Here is a 19,621-nt window from a genome sequence, read left to right as displayed (position 1 = left end):
TCAAAAGTTGTGTTATGGGGATAAAAAGGGGATTTACAGAGGGTAAGCAGGTAGTCAAAAACTTGGATGATGGAACACAATTCGGAGTGATGTGAGGTAGTCTAGTAAGAGAAACTGAAATTAGAGGAATCCTCAAGAGAGGGTGGAAACAGGCTTGGGTATCTTTGTTAATTAGTTACTGAAAAGGCCAATGCTATTTCCTTATTACTCGCCAGTTTTTTCTCATACTCTACTTCGGCTTCTCTTTTTTTGTTTCAATCATTCTTTATTTGGTCTTTGCCACATGAATTGAAACCATTTCTCTAACACAAATCTTTGAGCTATGTATTCATTTCTCTGTGGTTCAGGCAACAAATCAAGATTATTATTAACTTTTGAATTGAACCCTAATTATCATAATCCCTTTGCAGAACATTCATTCCTAGCAGTGTGTGTTGCTCATAGCCATGCAGACCATGACAATTGGATAATCACCCTCCGAGAGCACATTCCCTCTGTTCGAAATGTCGATTCTCCTGCTCCTCAGATGCTGCCTGACCGGCTGAGCTTTTCCAGCACCATACTCTTCGACCCACATACCTCTTCGACCGAGAGCAAATTTTCCAAACCATAGACAACAGTGTTTGATCTCTGGTCTGCAACAAGTTGGATGATTTCATGTGAGCCCAACTGATATTATAACTCGTGGACTCAGGGAAAATTCATAGAATGCTGAACAATCCCGAACTTAATTAAGAACAGGTGTATTCCATTTGTTAAACTGAAAGAAAAGAAAGTTAACTCTGTATTATCAGTACTTAAGAACATTTAATCTGTCTGAAGACTAGGTTATTCTTGACCTAAAAAACAAACAAATCACAACTTAGTATAGCCAGGTGCACAGTTTTATTCATACAAGCAAAAAATGATGTAACAGTCTTCAAAAAGTAAATGCATGGATAAGCCAAGAAATACCAGAACAAGATCAGGATTCTGATCAGAAAACACACACTTGCCCACCTACTCTAAGTTTAAAGTAAATACGAAACACGATCACATTAGAAAAAGGCAAGAGAAAATTGCACATCAATAACAAGGCTCATTATATAAACATCTGACAGTTTTACATTAAATCTTCCAGCATAAAATATTGCAGACTGTTGTCTCCCATTCACTTCTGGTAACAAAAATATTTGCTATTCCAGGTTCTAAATCATTCTCCCATTTTGCACTGGTATGAAATTTTAGATCAAAGCAGCTTTATTATACATACATCAGCCCTTGAAAAATATAGCAGCAACTTAAATACTTTAAGGTATATATTGTAGTACAAGAATTCACAGTGTGCATTTGTATTTCAACAGAATGTTCATCCTAAAATCTATTTTCAAAGTATTCTCAGCATAGATTTTTCCAGGGCTGATCATGCTTTGTTATTCCAGGTTGAATAATTCATCTGTATATGGTATAAATTTTGCCAGATTTGTAACTGAGCTGATTGTTTGGGTGGAAATTATGTGTCTTATTCTTGTTGCAATAATCTCGATGATAAACAGTCCTGCAAACTTCACAGGAGACCTTTGAACAGTTCATACAAGTAAACTTTGCACCAGATTTATCACAAAATCCACAGCGCAATGTGCTGGTTTCCTTGGAACTGGGTAAGTGCTCTTGATACTGGGATGTGACAGAAAATGCACATTTCTCTTTCAGAGGTGAACTCATAGAAAGATCATTCTGGACAGAGCATGAGCGGGATAAGATACCTATGTCTCTTGGACATTCATGTCTACAAGAGTAAAGTGAACACTCTCCAGCGATACGATGGCATTGGTTACAAAAAGGCTCATTAGATTTTTGGCAAATTATGAGACCACTAGATATTCCACACATTTGGCACTTCAATGCAATCGTGTTAGATACACTTTCTTTGGTAAGATGTGCTGTTTCATGATACATGCCTCTTAGATCATTATTTTTGATCAATCTTGCACTGTGGCCAGTTGTGTCTGTCCATCTCGGTGTTAAAGTGCTTCGAGAATCTTCAGCTGTGTAAAGATCCAAGTCATCACCAAGTGCATGGAAAGATGTATTAAAACTGTTTTCTACTCTCCAATTGTCATTAACAGATTGGAAGTATTCCTCTGACCCTAAACGAGGGGAGCTTGATATAGCAAGAAGTGAAGGTGTAGGACGACAAATCTCATCAGTCATTTCCTCAAACGAAGAGCCATAAACAGTCTCTTTCTTGTGATGTACAGGTGTCAAATGAACTTTACTTAACTGCTTTCCCAAATGATTTTCATCACTATCTAAAAATGAAGGTGGCTTGTACATAAGCTGCTTCATGCTATTGTTTGTTAACCGTTCACCATCTGATCTTCGAAAGTCCATTTGTGTCACTGATGTATGCAAATCTTCCATTAGTCTTCGTTGTCTTTTCATTACATCAATACAACCTCTCACATCCTCTGCATTGTTCTTTCGTTCTTCAACTACATTAAGCTCCGAATAGCCCTTATCTTTTATTTGCGAACAGATTTCAAGTAAATTCTCACATTCAATTCTAGCCAGGAAGAGTTCAAAAGAAATCAATTTCACAAAGTTAGTGTTCACTTTGTTTTTCAGTTCAAATGTCTCTTTTTCAAGGTGGTATCCTATCTGATATAGGATATTCCAAATGTCTTCTTCACACAATGCAGATTTGATATAGTAGACAAAATGGCCTGTGAAGGTCTAGAACAGAAAGAAAATTTCAATAATTCACGTTCTTAGCATTTCTCACATGCAATCTTTCCCTACACTGTCAGTGTAATTCCTACAGCTTCCTTAGCAGGGAAACTAAGTTGACAGAATTGGGGTACTCAAATAAATTAAGCCAGCCATGAATTTTAAACTGGAGCTCAGCTGACAACTTGAGGATTGCAACTGCTAAACATTTAGCAATTGTAAAATGTTTTAATTCATTCATTGCAGACATAAACAGCATTTTAAAAATAAATTAGGAATCCATAAAAATTTCAAATAGCTTTTCACCATGCTAATATATATGTTTTAAACAAAGCATGACCAATGTAAAAAGCTTTTAAAAAAGTTAAAATCAAAAAAATAATTTGGGCAGAAGGCTTTACTTGTAGAACATAAACAGTGCACTCTATTTTAGTATATTTCATATATCACACTTATTTTTCTTTTGATTCCCAATCAGTAAAATATTTTAATAAATATTTCCATGTTTTCAACAACACTCAATAAATTCAAGATAACTGATTTCATATAAGCCTTTCGGTATTGAAATCATAAGTAATGTTCCATGCAACTCTACCTTGCTTTTCTGCTCAGAAGCTTTGAGGTTGAGTCCCTTAGAATTTAGGCAACATCATTTTGACGAACAAAGAAGTCAGGAGCCAGTAAAATGTACACCATAAAACATGATTGGAAGAGAAGAGCCAATAAACAACAACGTGCATTTATATGTGATGAAAAGTCTGTAATTTATATTTTTACTCATTTTTGGAATTTGAATTTCAAAATAAAAACTGTTGGTAACTTCTAGGGTGGGTTTTATTTTGCAAAGACAAATTCAGATAATGGTTCTGAAACAATCGGAGGCAGGTTGCAGACCCCAGATGCTAATGCTGTTGAGTTCATGACAGGTAGTATAAATGTGTAACCATTACATTTGTTTCCAATTCAGAAAAATCTAGAGATAAACATTTTCTTTCTAAATTTACTTCAGAAAACACAAGAGGAAAGTTCAAAAGTCTTTCAGGTCAGTTCAGAAAATACCAGGGTTGAGTTTAGAAGCAAATTTAGTTTCCCTCCTTCAACAAATCAACCAATTCACCAGAAGGGCTTAATTTGGGAATCTTCCAAACAAGGGGAGTCTGGTTAGAAATCTGCAGGTTAGTAAAATGGAGAAAATTAAGCTCTCAAATTTGAGACAAGTTCACATCAGCAGACTTGGGAAGAATTCAAATTATCTTCACAATCCACAGAAAAGAAGCTGTAAGCAGTCAGCTAAGTTTAAACTTGAAGACTTGTGATTGGAGTATAATTAGATAGTTCTAGAAAACAGATTGAGATGTTGATTTGCTGTTTTAAGATCTTTGTCTTCCATATTTAGTTTTTACAGCTTTAATGTAATAAACAGGTTGTTGTTGTTGGATATATGCAGCATTGTTTGAATATGTCTCAGTGGTTAGCCACCACATTACCCAGCTAATAAACAAACTCTATCAAGCTAAGTTTATTTTGGTATCTGACTTGTCCAGAGAAAAGACAAATCTAATGTGGCAAACCAGTAGTTGGGAATTTTAATAATATGATAGCATGTACAGCTCTAGATTGATTCAAATTCATTTAGGGAATAGAAGGCAGCCATTCAGCCCACTGACGCTATGATGGCTCTCCACAGACTGCAATCCAGTCAGTCCTATTTCTCCACTCTATACCCATTGTGCTGAAAAAGTTTATTTCCTTCAAGTACACATTCAATTTTCTTTCAAAATTATTGTTTATCTCTGCTTCTACTTCCTTTTGGACAGCGCGTTCTAGGATACCAAGTGACATAGCGAGTAATATTGACTGGAACAGACTGCTCAGAGTTGAGTGGAAGCACAAGCGATCAGGATTGCTAAAGCTGTACAATGCTTCAACGAAACCAAGGAAATTAAATCTTTAGTAACAGCAGAAGCCAGAAATGATTGCTTTGGGTTTCCTTGTATTCAACTGAAAGAAATTCTATTTTTCAAACTTGGATCTTTTATTCTTTACAGAAAGCCTCGTGATCTTTCTTGTCTATGTTAATCTCATGTTCCTTTCAAGAGCTAATTGTACAAAATCCTTTCATTTTATTATCTCCTTTAGATCATTATTGAATATATTTGTTATCTAAAAGTACTGCAGGATCACTTTGAGCAAAGCTTTCCTATTATGACAAAATTTTCCCCTTTATACATTTAGTCCATACTTTCAGACTAAAGCCTGTTTTCTATTTAGTTACAATGGAATTCATCATGTGCCTTTTCTCACTTTTGAAAATCTCCATCAAATTCACCACAGCACAAGAGAGTGAAGGCCAAATTGTTCTAGTTCCTTCTTGTTTCTCACAATTCAGGTTCTCAGTCCCTGATATCACCTTGCTAAAACAGTGTTGCACCTTTCTCTTGTGCACAAAGAGTACAAGAATACAGTATTCCAGACTACACAGAACTATCATTTTGTAGGAGTCACTGATTTTTTTTCAAAGAATCAATTCCTTGATAAAGAGAAACAAAATAGTGAATCAAACACAAAATCCTAGAAATGCACAGTAGCATTTGTGGAAGAGAAACAGTTAATATTTCAGTTTGAAGACCTCTCGGTAGAACGGAAATACAATTGACTTGAAACATTAACTACACTTCTCTCGACACATGTTACTTGATCTCTTTATGTAAATCCCATTTGTCTTAATGGATTTTCATCTCAATCCTGATCATCTTTTAAAAGGCATAATAAAATTACAACGTTAAATCCTATTGCTCTGCTACTGTATTCATAATAAACATCATTTAACAAAAATTTACATTCTAGCATATCTAACATGCATTACATCTCGCTTTTTCGGTATTAATTTACATATTATGTACTAATTTACATTATGGACGACACGGTGGCACAGTGCTTAGCACTGCTGCCTCACAACACCAGAGACCCGGGTTCAATTCCTGCCTCAGGCGACTGACTGTGTGGAGTTTGCACATTCTCCCAGTGGCTGCGTGGGTTTCCTCCGGGTGCTCCAGTTTCCTCCCACAGTCCAAAAATGTGCAGGTTAGGTGAATTAGCCATGCTAAATTGCCCAGACTGTTAGGTGCAACGGTAAAAATGTAGGGGAATGGGTCTGCATGGGTGCACTTTGGCGGATTGGTGTGGACTTGTTGAGCTGAAGGGCCTGTTTCCACAGAGTAATCTAATCTAATCTAAAAATATTTGCTCTTAATATCACAAAGTAATAGCATGCAGATGCATCATGTAATCAACAGGCTAATGGAATGCTATCTTTTATTCAGAGAGGTGCTGAACATAAGAACATTATGCTTCAGTTATATAGGGCATTGGTGAACATCTTAAATATTGTGGGAAGCATTGGTTTCCTTATTTAAGGAAGGATACAGTGCATTGCAAATGGTTCAAAAGGTGGTTTACGAGATTGATACTTGGAGTGAGTGGATTGGCTTATGAGGATAAATTGGATATCCTGGGCTTAATACCATAATTTAGAAGAGTAATGAGTGACTTGATTGTAAGAAACTGGATGGTCTTGACAAGGTGAACATGGAAAGGATGTTTCATCTTGTGGGTGAGTCCATAATTAGGGGACACCTATACTAAAATTTGGGGTCACTCTTGCAGCACAAAAGGGGAGGAGCATTTCCTCTCAGAGGATTTGCAGTTATTTGTTCAGAAGGCAGGGTGATTAAATATTTTTAAGGCACAAGTACATTATTAGTGAAAGCAATCAAAGGTTGTTCAGGGTAGATAGCTAATCTGTCTTTTCGAATACTACACAGCTGACTTGATTGAATGAATGAATGGTCTATTTTTCTTCCTATTCCATATGTCTGTAGAATACTGGGCATGAAAGGAAATACCATATTCTTAGCTTGTAAGCATTTGCAGCTGCAGTGAAATACTACAACACTCAAATACACTGTTGCAAATAATGGAGAGAAATAGGGCAGTAACTTCAATGTCATCAAATCGCCTACCAATAATAGCCTAAGATTTACTATTGACCAGAAACAAAACAAAACCAGCCACATAAATACTATAGGCAAAGACCAGGTCAGAGATTTGGAATTCTGCAGGAATCTGCAAAATAATGCAGATAGGTTGAGTGAGTAGACAAAACTTAGCAATGAAGTTTACTATAGGAAAGTGAGGTAATGCACTTTGGTAGGAAAGAAGAAGAAAAGATAATTACCTAAAAAATGAGACTCCAAAAACAAAAGTACAGCAGAGAACGTTTTTGTGGTTGAAGCACACAAATATAGAAGACATGAGCAAGCGTAGGCCATTCAAGTTGAGCCTTGCTCCTCCATTTTATATGATAATACCCTAATCCTCCCTTTCCCATATCCCTTTAGCCACAAGAGTTATGGTCATGCACTCCTGCTGCCAAAAAAAATCTGCACAAACTATAAGATACACTGAAATAATTTTCAAAGTTTCTTTATCAGCATTTCTCGACACTCTCTTGACTTTTGCCACCTTGAAGGCCAAGGTCACATGCATGGGAATTATGCATCATTCTGAGTTGGAAACTTATTGTCATTCTTTTGTCATTTCTGGTTCAAATTATTCAAGGATAGTTAAAGGACATTCATCACCATTTTCTTGAAAGCAGTTAGGAATAGGCAATAAGAAAAAAAGTTTTATCCAAACTTAAATGGGCTGTAATTTCCTATACTTCTAGTTTTGTCCATGGAGGGCATCATAAAGCCTGATCTTGTTCTCATCTCATGTACTTTGTCCATTAGGGAGCACAGTATAAAAATGAGGAGCAGGAACATTAGTTAATTTCTCCAGCACACATGATAGTACCTAAATGTGGACTAGACTGAATATTGCTGATTCAGGCCGGACCAATGAGTCATTTGCAACCTTCCACTTTTTATATCTTGATTGCATACTGCAAGGTGCATTTGGAATACTGTCCATTGTTCCTTTTTGGGGGCTGCTGCTGGAAATATGAAGACTTGGAGTTTGTTTTTGAGGTCCAATGTTCAAGCTCATCTTACTTCAAAATTTAAGTGAAAGATCGATCTTTGGCTTATTATTTCTATAGTCAAAAAGCCTTTCAGGAGGGCTTATGCCCAAAATGTCGATTCTCAATCTCCTCTGATGCTAACTGACCTGTGCATTTTCAGGACCACACTTTTCGACTCTGATCCAGCATCTGCAGTCCTCCCTTTCTCCTTTATTATTTCTATAGCCTCCCAAGTTCTACCAGCCATAAACTTGTAATCCAAATTTCACCTATTCTCACTTGCACTATTTCCCCCCCTATTGGCTGACCTAATTGACTCCTAGATAAGCAATACCCTCAATTTCAATATTCCCAACCCTATCTACAAATATGACCAGGACCTTGCCCATTCCCATCTCTGTAATCTCCTCCTGGTCACAAAATCTTTGTGATAAACCATATAAAACATTATTGCAAAAGGTAGGAGCTCATAGTGTAGTGGGTAATGTATTATCGTGGATGAAAAATTGGTGGGCAGAAAAGAGTGTTTGCATAATTGGACCTTTTCCTGATTAGCAGGATGTGACATGGCGAGCTGTTAAGTTCTGGAATTCCCTAAGCTTTTCTGCCCTTCTTTCTTTGCAATGCCCATTAAAAGAAATCTGAGTTTTGATTGTTTGTTTGCCTGCATATATGTGGCCTATTGTATACTTTTGCTTTACAACAAAAGCCTTGAAATGCTTTAGGTTTTTAAAGGTCCTCTATTATATTTGGGGAAAATATTATATTGTAAAATTAATATATCAGTTGTTAGATTTATTTATGTGCAAGATCATGCAAAACTCTCTTCTGCCAGTGTCCCAAGTCTTTCAGTCCATTTCACTTGACATCCTGGTTAATGATTTAGATGAGGGTAGTAAATGTAATATCTCAAACATTTGCAGAAGACACAAAGCAGGGTGTAAGGGTGAACTGTGAGAAGGATGCAGAGATATAGCAGTGTGATTTGGATAGGTTGAGTGAGTGGGCAAATGTATGACAAGTACAGTATAGTATAAATGTGAGATTATCCACTTTTGTAGCAAATATAGGAAACAGATTATTATTTGACTGGCTAGCTGTAGAATCAGGTGAACATTTAGCAAGATCTAGTTCTTCTGCACCAGTCGCTGATAGTAAGTGTGCAGATACAGCAAGCACGAAAGAAGGCAAACCGTATGTTGACCTTCAGAGCAAGGATTTGAGTACAGGAGCAAGGATGTATTTTTCTAACTATACAGTGCATTGTTGAGGCTCCACCTGGAACATTGTGTGTAGTTTTGGTCACTTTATCAAGAAGGATGCTCTTGCTATAGAGGGAGTGCAGCAAAGGTTTACCAAAGTGATTTCTGAGATGGAAGGACTAATTGCATCCTCTGGAATTCAGTTGAATGAGGGAGGTCTAATAGAAGCCTATAAAATTCAAATAGGACTAAGCAGATTAGATGCTGGAAGAATGTTTCTAATAGTGGAGTAGTCTAAAACTAGGGGTTATGGTTTAAGGAGAAGGGCCAAACCTTTGAGGACTGAGATGAGGAATCATTCCTTCATCCAGAGAGTGGTGAGTCTGTGGAATTCACTAGCACAGGAAGTGACCAAAACATTGTGGTCTCAAGAAGAAGGTGGACCATAACTCTTGTGGCTAAAGGGATCAAAGGGATATGGGAAAGGGAGGATTAGGGTATTATCATATAAAATGGAGGAGCAAGGCTCAACTTGAATGTTGTCCTTTGAAAACATTATCCAAAAGCATAGCATTAGTTTTGACTTGTATGGTAAATGACAAACAGCTGAACATCTGTCACCTCTCGACTCCTCTGCTGATGCCAAAATGATCAGATTGCTTATCTGATGTTCAGTACTGGATAAGCAGAAATGCCCTTCAATTAAATATTGGAAAGACCAAAACCATTGTTTTCAGTGTTAACATTTCAGAACCAAGCATAGATTTCTCTCCCACAGATGCTACCAGACCTGCTGGGTTTTTCCAGCATTTTGTTTTTATTTCTGATCTCCAGTATCCACAGTTCTTCCTTTTTTCCCCCCATAGTTTTCAGTTCTCCACTCCAAAGCTATGGTGTCCATTCATCTGCCTGGCAACTGAATTTCCAATCATGCAATTATTCCATCACTAAGATCAAATATTTCCACTTCCATGACATCACCCAATTTCACCTGTTTTAGTTCATCTCCTGCTGAAACTCTAGTTCATACTTTGAAATCTCTATACTTGAATATTCCAAAGCATCTGGTGGGTCTCTTATAATATCCACAAATATAGAAGGCATCTGAATTTCTGCTGCTTGTGTTATAACTCTCAGCTAGTTTCCCAAACACTCAAGTTGCCTTGACTCTGGGTCTCTGAACTTCCTCTCTACACCTCTCCATCTCACTTTCTTTCTTTCCACTTAGACATTAGGTGCAGGAGTAGGCCATTCTGCCCTTCGAGCCTGCACCGCCATTCAACATGATCATGGCTGACCATTCCTAATTAGTATCCTCTTTCTGCCTTATCTCCATAACCCTTGATTCCACTATCTTAGAGCTCTATCCAACTCTTTCTTAAATGAATCTAGAGACTGGGCCTCCACTGCCCTCTGGAGCAGAGCATTCCACACAGCCACCACTCTCCGGGTGAAGAAGTTTCTCCTCATCTCTGTCCTAAATGGTCTACCCCGTATTTTTAAGCTGTGTCCTCTGGTTCGGCACTCACCCATCAGCGGAAACATGTTTCCTGCCGCCAGAGTGTCCAATCTTATATGTCTCAATCAGATCCCCTCTCAGTCTTCTAAACTCAAGGGTATACAAGCCCAGTCGCTTCAGTCTTTCAGTGTAAGGTAATCCTGCCATTCCAGGAATTGACCTCGTGAACCTACACTGCACTCCCTCAATAGCCAGAATGTCCTTCCTCAAATGTGGAGAGCAGAACTGCACACAGTACTCCAGGTGTGGTCTCACCAGGGCCCTGTACAGCTACAGAAGCACCTCTTTGCTTCTATATTCAATTCCTCTTGTTATGAAGGCCAGCATGCTATTAGCCTTCTTCACTATCTGCTGTACCTGCATGCTTGCCTTTATTGACTGGTGTACACGAACAGCCAGATCGCTCTGTGCTGCCCCTTTACCTAAATTGATTCCATTTAGGTAGTAATCTGCCTTCCTGTTCTTGCCACAAAGTGGATAACCATACATTTACCCACATTAAACTGCATCTGCCATGCATCTGCTCACTCACCTAACTTGTCCAGGTCACCCTGTAATCTCCTAACATCCTCATCACATTTTACCTTGCCATCCAGCTTTGTATCAGCAAATTTGCTAATGTTATTGCTGATACCATCTTCTATATCATTAACATATATTGTAAAAAGCTGCGGTCCCAGCACGGATACCTGCGGTACCCCACTGGTCACTGCCTGCCATTCCGAAATGGAGGAGTTTATCACTACCCTTTGTTTCCTATCAGCCAACCAATTTTCAATCCAATCTAGTACTTTGCCCCCAATTTCATGCACGCTAATTTTACTCACTAACCTCCTGTGTGGGACTTTATCAAAAGCTTTCTGAAAGTCCAGGTACACTACATCTACTGGATCTCCCTCGTCCATCTTCAGAGTTACATCCTCAAAAACTCAAGGAGATTAGTCAAGTATGATTTCCCCTTCATAAATCCATGCTGACTCTGTCCTATCCTGTTACTACTATCCAGATGTGCCGTAATTTCATCCTTTATAATAGACTCCAGCATCTTTCCCACCACTGAGGTCAGACTAACTGGTCTATAAATTTCCTGCTTTCTCTCTCCCACCTTTCTTAAAAGGTGGTATAACATTAGCCACCCTCTAATCCTCAGGAACCGACCCCGAATCTATCGGACTCTGGAAAATAATCACCAACGCATCCACGATTTCCCAAGCCACCTCCTTCAGTACCCTGGGATGTAGACCATCAGGCCCTGGAGACTTATCAACCTTCAGACCTAACAGTCTCTCCAACACCAAATCCTGGCAAATATAGAATCCCTTAAGTTTAGGTCCTTCAGCCACTGTTACCTCAGGGAGATTGCTTGTGTCTTCCCCAGTGAACACAGATCTGAAGTACCCATTTAATTCTTCTGCCATTTCTTTGTTCCCCGTAATATATTCCCGTTTTTGTCTTCAAGGGCCCAATTTTAGTCCTAACCATTTTTTTGCCTTGCACATACTTAAAAAAGCTTTTACTATCCTCCTTTATATTATTGGCCAGTTTACCTTCGTACCTCATTTTTCCTCTGCGTATTTCCTTTTTAGTAATCCTCTGTTGCTCTTTAAAAGCTTCCCAGTCCTCAGTTTTCCCACTTATCTTTGCTAGGTTATACTTTTTCTCTTTTAACTTTATAATGTTTCTTAACTTCCCTCGTCAGCCATGGCCACCCACGCCTCCTCCTGGGATCTTTCTTCCTTTTAGGAATGAACTGATCCTGCAACTTCTGCATTATACACAGAAATATCCGCCATTGTTTCTCCATGGTCATCCCTGCTAAGGTACTGCACCATTAAACTTTGGCCAGCTCCTCCCTCATTGCTCCATAGTTCCCTTTATTCAACAGAAGTACTGTCACTTCCGACTGTATCCTCTCCCTCTCAAATTGCAGATTGAAGCTTAATTATGGTCACTACTTCCCAATGGCTCCTTCACTTTGAAGTCTCTGACCAATTCTGGTTCGTTACACAATACCAGACACAGAATTGCCTTCTCCCTGGTCGGCTCCAGCACCAGCTGCTCTAAGAATCCATCTCTGAGGCACTCCACAAAGTCTCTTTCTTGAGGTCCAATACCATCCTGATTCTCCCAGTCTACCTGCATGTTAAAATCCCCCATAACAACTGTAGTAACATCTTTGTGACAGGCCAGTTTCAGCTCCTGGTTCATCTTACATCCGAAATCCAGACTACTGTTTGGGGGCCTGTAGATGACTCCCAAGAAGGTCTTTTTACCCTTAGTATTTCGCAGCTCTATTCACACTGACTCTACATCCCCTGACGCTAGGTCCCCCCGCGCAAGGGACTGAATATCCTCCCTTACCAACAAGGCCACCCCACTCCCTCTGCCCGTCAGTCTGTCCTTACGATAGCACGTGTAGCCTTGAATATTCATTTCCCAGGCCCTGTCCACTTGAAGCCACGTCTCACTTGTAAGATACTCCTTAAAAACCAACTCATGGAGTCACAGCATACAAACAGATCTTCGGTCTTAGTCCATGCCGACCATGTTACCAAATCAAACTATGCCCACTTGCCTCTGTTTGGCCCATATCCATCTAAAACCTTCCAATTTTCGTGTACTTATCCAAATGTCTTTTAAATGTTGTAAGTACCTTGCATTCACTACTTCCTCTGGCAGTTGATTCCACATGCAAACCACTCTTAAAAACATTGCCCCTCATATCCTTTGTAAATTTTTCCTCCTCTCATCTTAAAAAAATTGGCCCCCTAGTTTTGAAATCGCCCACACTCAGCAAAAGACAGCTGCGATTCAGCTTATATATCCCTGATCATCTTTTAAAAAAGGTTTTAAAAAATTGTGATTTCTCAACCTCCTACACTCCAGTAAAAAAAGTCCTCACCTATCCAGCCTCTTCTTATGACTCAATCCTACAACCCTGGCAGGATTGGTAAATCTCTTCTGAACCCTCTTCAGCTTAATAATATCTTTCTATAACAGGGAGACCAGAAATCCAGAAGAGACCTCAATGTCCTGGTACAACCTCAACATAACATTTCAACTCCTATATTCAAAAGGTCTCAGCAATGAAAGGAAGCATGCTAAACACACTCTTAACCACCCTACTTATACGTGATGCAAACTTCAAAGACCGATGTATCTGAACCCCTCAGTTTCTGTTGAGCAACATTATCCAAGGCCCTACTTTTTATTGTATAACTCTTGCCTTTGTTTTACCAAAAGGCAAAATCTCGCTTTTATCCAAATTATACTCTGCACTCTTCAGCCCATTGACTCAAATAATCAAAATCTTTTTAATTTTTGATAACCTTTCTTATTGTCCACTATAACACTAACTTTGGGGTCATCTGCAAATCTTTTCTGAACTCTCTCCAAATAACTCCTCCTGTGACCTAGTGTCATTTTTGTTTTATAAAACTTCTGGGAAGCACTTGGGATCATTTATAATATTAAAAGGTGCTTTGAAATTAGATGTTTGTTTTTTCACAATTAAGCTAACGATAATAAGAAACTGGACTTGACATGAAGCTAAACAAAAAGATCACAGACCACCAAACCCCAATCCCTACTTTCACAAGGACTAGAGCATCAAAAAGTTAAGCAACTTTACGAATGGGATGTTTGTTGATAGAGGCACAGCACTCTTCCACAGATTCTATCAACAAACACATCGACCTGGATCCATATACCGGCCACTGCAGCGGACAGCTGGAACTGACAACCGGAAGCGGCAGAGACAAACCACTATAAGTGCTGGAGGAAACATCACAGAAACACTTCACACGAAGCGCCCAAGCACTGAGGATGTCACCTAGACAGGGGCCGAAACGTTTGCAACACAAATTCCCAGCTTGGCGAACAGAACCACAACGAGCACCCAGAGCTACAAATCTTCTCCCAAACTTTGAACCCCTTAATTCATTTAACAGCACAAGCCAAATATTTAAATCTTAAATCTTTTCTACTGTTTAATGACTGTTACACTGGCCTAAAAAAGTCCTGCGTCTACTGCCATTATATTAATACTCAGGCTAATCGATTCCTGTTGAATACAAAATCAGTTTGTATTAAGTTAAATATCATGAGCAATACTAGTGGCTTTTGATGGGTTTAAGTTCTTTGAAAATACTGCAGTTGGTGTAGCATCAACACTACAAATATAAAAACCATATTATCATGTTTGTTTCGTGTAGCCTCACTACAGAAAACATTCTACTTTCTAATCTTTAAAGAATTTTAAGTGAATGTAAGAAAGTAAGATAGTACTTAAGATAGTATTTTTGATGCAAATGATAGAAACTTCTCTTTCGAGATGATACACTAAGACGTGTCTCGAGGAAACATTATAAATATCCTGAAAGGAAAATACAATGGAAGCTAGAAAATAGACAAAATTAAAAAAAAATGCTGGAAATTCTCAGCAGGTCTGACAACATCTGTGGTGAGGGAAACAAAGTTCATGTTTCAGTAGATGACTTTATTAGCTGGAATGTTACCTCTGTTTGTCTCTCGACAGATTGTACCAGACTACTTCCTGGATTTCCTACTTTCATTATAAATATCCTGCAATGTACACATACAAAGCAAATATGGAAATAAGCATTTAAAAAAATCCACACAGCAACAAGCGATTTCATTAAGGGAAAAAAATGAATTCTCTCAAATTCATTCACTGTTTCTGAACAATACCAATATATTTATTTGAATTTAGTTTGATGTATAACCTATGTTCCATTCAAGCTTCAATGTGTGAAGTAGGCTACTGTACCTTTATTGTTTTAAATTCTTTTTTCCAGGGATATAGAAAGAGGTTAGTGCAGAATGTTTCCAGAATTCCAAACGCAGTGAGAAGCGCACTTAAACTTGATGTTCTGACCATCCTCAAAGCATTCTCCACTATATCATAAAATCTAAACACCTTAAATCTTTCACTGGAGTCCTGGCGATATAAATCGAGTAAGGAGGTAGCTGTCTTCTTAATGCCTGCATCATCAACCGCATGATCCTTTTCATTCAATTTTAATTCACAAATCTGTATGTATTTCCGAAACAAAGTGTCTCTGATTTTATTGGTATCCATTAGGAATTTGTGTGGAAACAATTCACCACATGTCCACAGCGTTCCTGTTTTCAACTGGGAAGTAGTTTTTAAGACTACAATCAATCAACGATGCCAGGGAAGGTGACACTTACCTATGAATTAAAAAGAAACAGAAGAAATTAGAAATTAAATTGAAAAAAATTTATGAAACAACAAGTAATCAAAACTGAACACCAAGTTTATATAAGGAAATGAAAATGGTACATACAGTTGAGGTTATGCTTTAAAATTTATGAATTACTCATTGCAAAGCTACAAAATAAAATTCCCCTCTCAAAAGGGAAATAGCAAAAAAAATTAAAGGAACATGTAATTAAAGGTTTGCAGCATAAAACTGACTAAGCCATATTTAAATAATCAGTGAAAATCTATTTCAAAAGGAGCTGTATAAGAGAATGGTGAATTAGAATTTAAATATTTAAAACTAACTTTCTTGTAATTAATACATAATATTCTGGAAATTCCATTCTAGTAAGAACAGAAGAGAATTTAACAAATTCTCAAAAATAGTCAGTGAGGTTTAAAAAAAAAGACTCCGCTAGTAAACATACCAAAACTAGGCAATTTCCATCTGACTTAAATGGAAACCCCAAACTTAGTGTGGCATATTTTCTTGGTGCTTGCTTTTCTCAAAGAAAAAGTGCCAAAATGTTTTAATATGATGTGGTATGCATCTGAAAATGTATCAGTTAAATGGAATACAAATACATCAATGTATTTTTAAAGCAAAAATCTCAGTCCTGAACCAAGCCTATTTCCTACAGCAACCATTACTTTCATAATGAAAGCTGGCTGCATAAGGAGTAAGCAAATGCAGAAAATGCCTAGATTTCATCTCAGATTTGAGGTCTAAAAGAATGCAAGTAGATTATATTAGATATTATTTAAAAAAAAACAAAGCTATTACTCCCACATTGAATTTGACCATTTAATATTTATGGTTCAAAATAAGGAGAAAATATCTAAGTCTTAATTTCTCCATTAATTACTCATATCAGTACAGAAAAGAAATTCAGTGAAATAAAAGCAGCAATTAATGGTCAAATACAGAAGATTATGAATCTTTTACAAGATAATAAAAAAATTGTAAATTCATAAATTAGATTTTAAAGTTATGTTTAAGTCTCTACCAATTAGATTTGTATTTTGATACTTAAATGAGACAAGCCTAAAGCTAGACCATTTTTGGTGGATGAAAGCATTGTGCCAAAAATAGCATTGTTATGCAGAAACCATGTTAACTTTTCCTTTTAAATAAAAACCAAAAGTATGGATGCTGCAAATACGAAACAAAAACAGAAATTGTTGGAAAAGCTCAGCAGGTGTGGCAGCATCTGTGAAGAGAAATCAAAGATAACACTTTAGATCCGGTGACCCTTTCTCAGTCTGACAGCAATTAGGAAAATGTTGGTTTATTTGCACAAGATAGGGTGGGTGGGAGAGGGTAAGGAGTAAATGATAAATATGGTTAGAGCCCAAAGAGAGGGAAGAACAGCTGGACAGACAAAGGGGTTGATAACAATCTAGTTGGGAGGGTGAATAGCTGTTAATGGAGACTGTTTGTGGCCATAAATGTGTAGTGCGTAATGGCAGACTATGGGATTACTAGGCCCGTTGTGTGTGGTAGGGGGATAGGACATGGAGGAGTTCAGGCCCTAAAATGATTGAACTCAATATTGAGTCCAGAGGACTGCAGGGTCACCAAGTAGAAAATGAGGTGTTGTTCTTCCAACTTGTGCCGACCCTCTCTAGAGCACTGCAGCAAACCTGAGACAGAGATGTTGGCTAGGAAACAGGGTGATGTGTTAAAGCGGTGGGCAACTGGAAGCTCAGGGTCTTTTTCTGCAGGCAGAATATACACATGCTCTGAAGCAGTCACCCAGTCTATGCTTCGTTTCCCCAATGTACAGTGGACCACATTTTCAGCAGTAGACTAGATTGACAGAAGTGGAGGTAGAGCAGTGCTTCTTCTGGAAGGTAAGTTTGGGCCCTTGGATATTGAGGAGCACAGAGGTAGGCAGGTGTTACAACTTTAGGGGTTGCAGCAGAAGGTGCCATGGGGCTGTTGGGAGTGAAGGAAGAGTGGCAGAGTGTCCCCAAGGGAACGATCCCTGTGGAAGGCAGATAAGAGATGGGAGGGGAATATGGGTCAGGTGTGGCATCTCACTAGAGGTGGCTGAAATAGCAGTGGATGATCTTCTGGATGTGTATGCTAATGGGATGGAAGGCAAGAACAAGGGGAAATGTTGCAGAAGGGAAGAGAGAGGGGGTAGGGCAGAAGTGCTGGAGATGGGTCGGACCTAGTTGACAACAGTGCTGGGAAATCCTCGATTGAGGAAGGTGGTGGACATTTCAGAGGCTCACTTGAAGTTGGCCTCATCAAAGCATATGCAACGGAGTGGGAAGAATGGGAGAATGGAATAGAGTCTTTAAAGGAAATAGGGTGCAAGAATGCATAGTTCAGGCAGCTGTGGGAGTTGGTGGGTTTATCATGGATATTATTGGCCAGTCTTTCTCCAGAAATGGAAACAGAGATGCCAAGGAAGGGGAGGGAGGAGTCAGAGAAAGACCAGTTGAAAGTGAGGGTGGGGTGGAAATTGGAAGCAAAATTGATTAACCTTTCCATTTCCAGACAAGAGAAAGAAGCAGCAGTGATGATATCATCGATATATCAGAAAAGGAATTGTAGGTGGGGCCAGTATAGGACTGGAACAAGGAATGTTCCACATACCTCACAAAAGAGATAGGCATAACTGGGACCATAGTATTCATACCACAAACATGTAGAATTTATCTTCTGTGCCAAATATTATTTGATTTTATTTAAAAACAATTAAGCCTCCAGTACATAAATATGATAGCTTATATATTGAAGTAATCATCACTTAGTATAGCTGGAAGATGCACAATGTATAAATGTAGTCAACACATGTAAGTGGAATACAAAAATAGTACCAGTCTGCACACTCCACTTAAGATTTGTTACAGTTGGTCTACATTTTGTACCACATTTAGTAATTAATGAGGAGTTAAGGGAAAAGTGTAGGTATTCTCTTTGAAGAGAGTGGTGTAATCTCTCAACTTTCCATTTGTTACCAACAAGGACAATGTACTTTGTATGTTGCTCATCAGACAACATACAATTACAAAATTTTGCCTGAAGTATAATTTATTCAAGTTGCTTCGTAAGATATTTCTCTCGTGTCAGGATGAAAGACATTTCAAACAAATGAAAATAGATTTTTTTTTCAAAAAAATCATTTTTGAAACAGCACAAAATCAGCTATTGACTATTGGTTTCTCAGACCCTATCTCCTCATTGGGCATTTAGACTAACTTCCCATAGCAATAGCCTTAAACGTCAGGGATATTCACCAACAAAACAGTACAAATTTATTGCAGACCATCTTGTGAGCAGTTTCCCAACGCGATTCTAGTTGGTTACCAAATTACACAAATACACGCATCTCAATATCTTGTAGTATGATTAACACTCGCCTATCTGGTAGAACAGGAACACCAAAACCAGATTCTGCGAATTCATATTCAACAGGTTAAATACGGCCACAGAAGGTAGGACTCGGTGCTCCAAAGATTAACAGTGTGTCAATTTGAAATCTGATCCTCCATCATTTTACAGACGCTGCGTACCAACTTCCCAAATGCTCGGTTTAGCACTGCGTTTAGCTGATGTTCTTTCTAAGACCAGAGCTGCGTCAAAGGCTGCACTGATCATGGCCTTTCTGCATCTCTAGCTAATATAAAAATATCTTGTTGGCTCCCACACTGCGTCATGGCGATATCATACAGGCCCACCGCTCCTTGAGCTACTCTCTAATGAGACGCCGCCATCTTTGGTTCATCAATCAGCACTTACATTTCAATCAGAAATATTTCAGCTCCGTCACGATTTCTATCTTACCCGCCATCACGCAGACCGTGTTTTACAGCGATGCTGACGGGCGAACAGGGATGACAGATGTATCAGGCACATTCACCTTCCACCAGATCCCACCCTCCCCCACACCCCAGAAAACCCTGCACCT

At 38.5% G+C, this 19,621-nt stretch overlaps 1 protein-coding gene across 2 annotated transcripts; it reads right to left on the bottom strand.

Moving 5' to 3' along the window:
- Positions 1-876: 876 nt before the first annotated feature.
- spata2 (spermatogenesis associated 2) lies at positions 877-19,596 on the bottom strand. 2 transcript variants are annotated; one of them, XM_060836011.1, is made up of 3 exons: positions 19,453-19,596; positions 15,243-15,667; positions 877-2,715 (listed from the first exon to the last, which is right to left on the bottom strand). In XM_060836011.1, the coding sequence occupies exons 2-3, from the start codon at positions 15,552-15,554 to the stop codon at positions 1,432-1,434; spliced, it is 1,596 nt and encodes a 531-aa protein (XP_060691994.1). In that variant the 5' UTR covers positions 15,555-15,667; positions 19,453-19,596; the 3' UTR covers positions 877-1,431. The 2 variants fall into 2 exon arrangements, with proteins under 2 accessions (XP_060691994.1, XP_060691995.1); XM_060836012.1 differs by having other exon boundaries at positions 19,498-19,596.
- Positions 19,597-19,621: the final 25 nt, after the last annotated feature.

Source organism: Hemiscyllium ocellatum, chromosome 15 (genome assembly GCF_020745735.1).
Source record: "Hemiscyllium ocellatum isolate sHemOce1 chromosome 15, sHemOce1.pat.X.cur, whole genome shotgun sequence".
NCBI classification, from domain to species: Eukaryota; Metazoa; Chordata; class Chondrichthyes; order Orectolobiformes; family Hemiscylliidae; genus Hemiscyllium; species Hemiscyllium ocellatum.
Note: the sequence above shows the minus strand (reverse complement) of the source record. Positions and strands in the feature narration are given on the sequence as shown.

Excerpts from the sequence above, each read along its gene's own strand:
- spata2 (XM_060836011.1), bottom strand. The coding sequence starts at position 15,554 with ATGGATACCAATAAAATCAGAGACACTTTGTTTCGGAAATACATACAG. Across the intron at positions 2,716-15,242 it reads AAGAATTTAAAACAATAAAG|ACCTTCACAGGCCATTTTGT; the intron begins GTACAGTAGCCT and ends TTTCTGTTCTAG.